This window comes from Aplysia californica, unplaced genomic scaffold, assembly GCF_000002075.1.
Source record: "Aplysia californica isolate F4 #8 unplaced genomic scaffold, AplCal3.0 scaffold00307, whole genome shotgun sequence".
In the NCBI taxonomy this organism is placed as follows: Eukaryota; Metazoa; Mollusca; class Gastropoda; order Aplysiida; family Aplysiidae; genus Aplysia; species Aplysia californica.
In genome coordinates this window covers 642,021-644,291 of record NW_004797577.1, presented here as the reverse complement: position 1 = coordinate 644,291, position 2,271 = coordinate 642,021, and the positions used below count along the sequence as shown (strand labels likewise).

At 45.6% G+C, this 2,271-nt stretch overlaps 1 protein-coding gene across 1 annotated transcript in view; it reads right to left on the bottom strand.

Moving 5' to 3' along the window:
* Positions 1-300: 300 nt before the first annotated feature.
* LOC101857124 (immune-associated nucleotide-binding protein 9-like) overlaps positions 301-2,271 on the bottom strand; it is a 16,039-nt gene continuing 14,068 nt past the window's right edge. The window contains exon 2 of the mRNA XM_005101998.2: positions 301-1,548. Coding sequence (XP_005102055.2) covers positions 301-1,548 — 1,248 coding nt within the window. The remainder of the gene's footprint in view (positions 1,549-2,271) is intronic.

Below are 2,271 nucleotides of genomic sequence, written 5' to 3'. Positions count from 1 at the left end.
CCCCCCTGCTAGAGCTCACTCGATCTCTCCCGCTGAAAGCAAGTTCGGGCCTTTCTTTGCCCCGTTATACCCAAGCAAAGATAATAGAGTTTACATAGGAAAAAAGGGAGATTCTGGTAAGATACCGCTGTATTGATGGTCCTGCTGCAGCGGGCGCCGCTATAATCATGTTCTAGTGTACTTTTCCCCCGGCTTACTCCGCACCAACACCATCGGTTCTATACGCCAAAGCAAGGACTACTTTCCCCCCAACATACTGCACAGTTTTAGCAGTTTCAATCCACACATATTTCACTGAACTTAAAATACCTTTTCCAACTGTGACCAAAACGTCAAAAACCCTTCATCTTTTGCCCTTTTCACCAATGCACTCTGAACATTATCAAACTTCTTCCTGCTCTGTTCCAATTCCTCTTTCAATTTGTTTAGTTGCTCTTTAACTTTTTCCTCTTTGTCTTTCTCGTGGCGTGTCGTTTCAAACACTTCTGCAAAGTACAAAAAGGACTCTACGATTTCCTTGAGAGGTTGAAGAACCTTGGTTCCCTGATCCTTTTTACAGATTTCCTCTATCAGCTTTTGTGCGTGCTTCTTCAGATCTGCCACCTTTTGTGGGGCATCCACCTGGTCGATTTTGATTTCTACTAAGGATTGTGTCAGAAGGCTGCATTGCTTCTTAATTTCTTCTTCCATCTGGGGTAGATTTGCTTTCAAAATCAACTTTTTGCGCTCGCCGTCCATTTGGTGAAACATAGCGTTGGTGTAGCGCTCGCCGTTGTTTTGGAGCTTGCTCACAGCATGCACGAACTTTTGCACCTGTTCGCCCTGTATTTTCGGATCTTTCGAGAGGTTGTGGAACAAAACAACCCTCCCGCCACATTCTTTGATGAACTCGGCAAAGTCGCTGTCTTGCTCTAGGCACCATTCAAGAACCGTCTTGTCTGGTGTTCCATCGTCCTCTACCGAGTTTTGAAAGTTTTCGCCATAGGTCATCACACACACGCCGTACTTCTTAAACACGTCCTGACCCAGCATGCCTCTGAGGAAGTCTAAACTGTCCTGTTCTTCTTTCGTGAACCGATTGCCGAACTTGTAAACAATTATCATGGCGTGGAAGCCTTCAGTGCACATGGTCATCGCTGTGGCCATGTCTGCGACCGCTTTATCCATAGCACGGTCCACGTCCATTCTAGTTTCTCCAATCCCTGGACCGTCGATGACTTTAAGGATGCAACCGTCACACACTGCCCATTCCGCTTGGACTTTTAAAGTTACCGAGGACATGGAGGAGGAGAATTTAAACGCTTTCCACCCCAAGATTGAGTTGCCGGTTGCGGATTTGCCATGGCCAGTTTTGCCAAGCAGAAGCAAGTCATAACACTGTTCTGTTTTTGAGGCTATCCTTGGAGTTTCCTGATGAACATAGAGAGAAGAGTAGAGAAGGAAAATTAATGAAACATTATCGTATACAAAAAAAAAAGTTCTCCAAATACACACCCACTGCTTACCAGGTCGCTGACATAAGTCTCGAAATCTTGTGCTTACAGCTCGCTGGCGATATAAAGGGGCACATTTACATTAGTTTAATATGGACCGTACAACCAAAAACCGTGAAAACTGGAGGCACACGACGAGGCCTTCTCTCATACAGCGACACTACGATACTCGTGGATGATGGGATCAGTAAGAAGTAACTACACTAGTGGAGCGGCTGGACACAACTTCAGCAGCCTACGGTATGGAGATCAGTGCCGAGAAAACCAAGCTAATGACCAATAACACCAATGGCATCAATGCGGACATCAAAGTCAGGGGCAAGAAACTTGAGACCGACAACAGCTTCAAATACCTCGGACTATCGTCTCAGATGAAGGCTCAAGACCAGAAATTCTCTCCAGAATCGCGCAAACAACAGCTGCGCTGTCAAAACTGAAGCCTATTTCTAGGGACAGAAACATCACGCACAGCTAAAAAATTAGACTAAGGCGCTCACTGGTCATCTCAATATTTTTACACGCCTGCGAGTCGTGGACACTAACAGCAGAATTAGAGAAAAAGATTCAGACCGCAGAGATGAGATGTTACCGCAGACTCCTTGACATCTCGTACAAAGACCACGTTTCAAATGCTGAAGTTCGAAAGAGAATCACCAATGCAGTGGGGCAATATGAAGATCTACTGACCGCAGTGAAGAGACGAAAACTGAAATGGTATGGGCATGTCACAAGATCCACAGGACTTGCCAAAACAATCCTGCAAGGAACCGTACAAGGA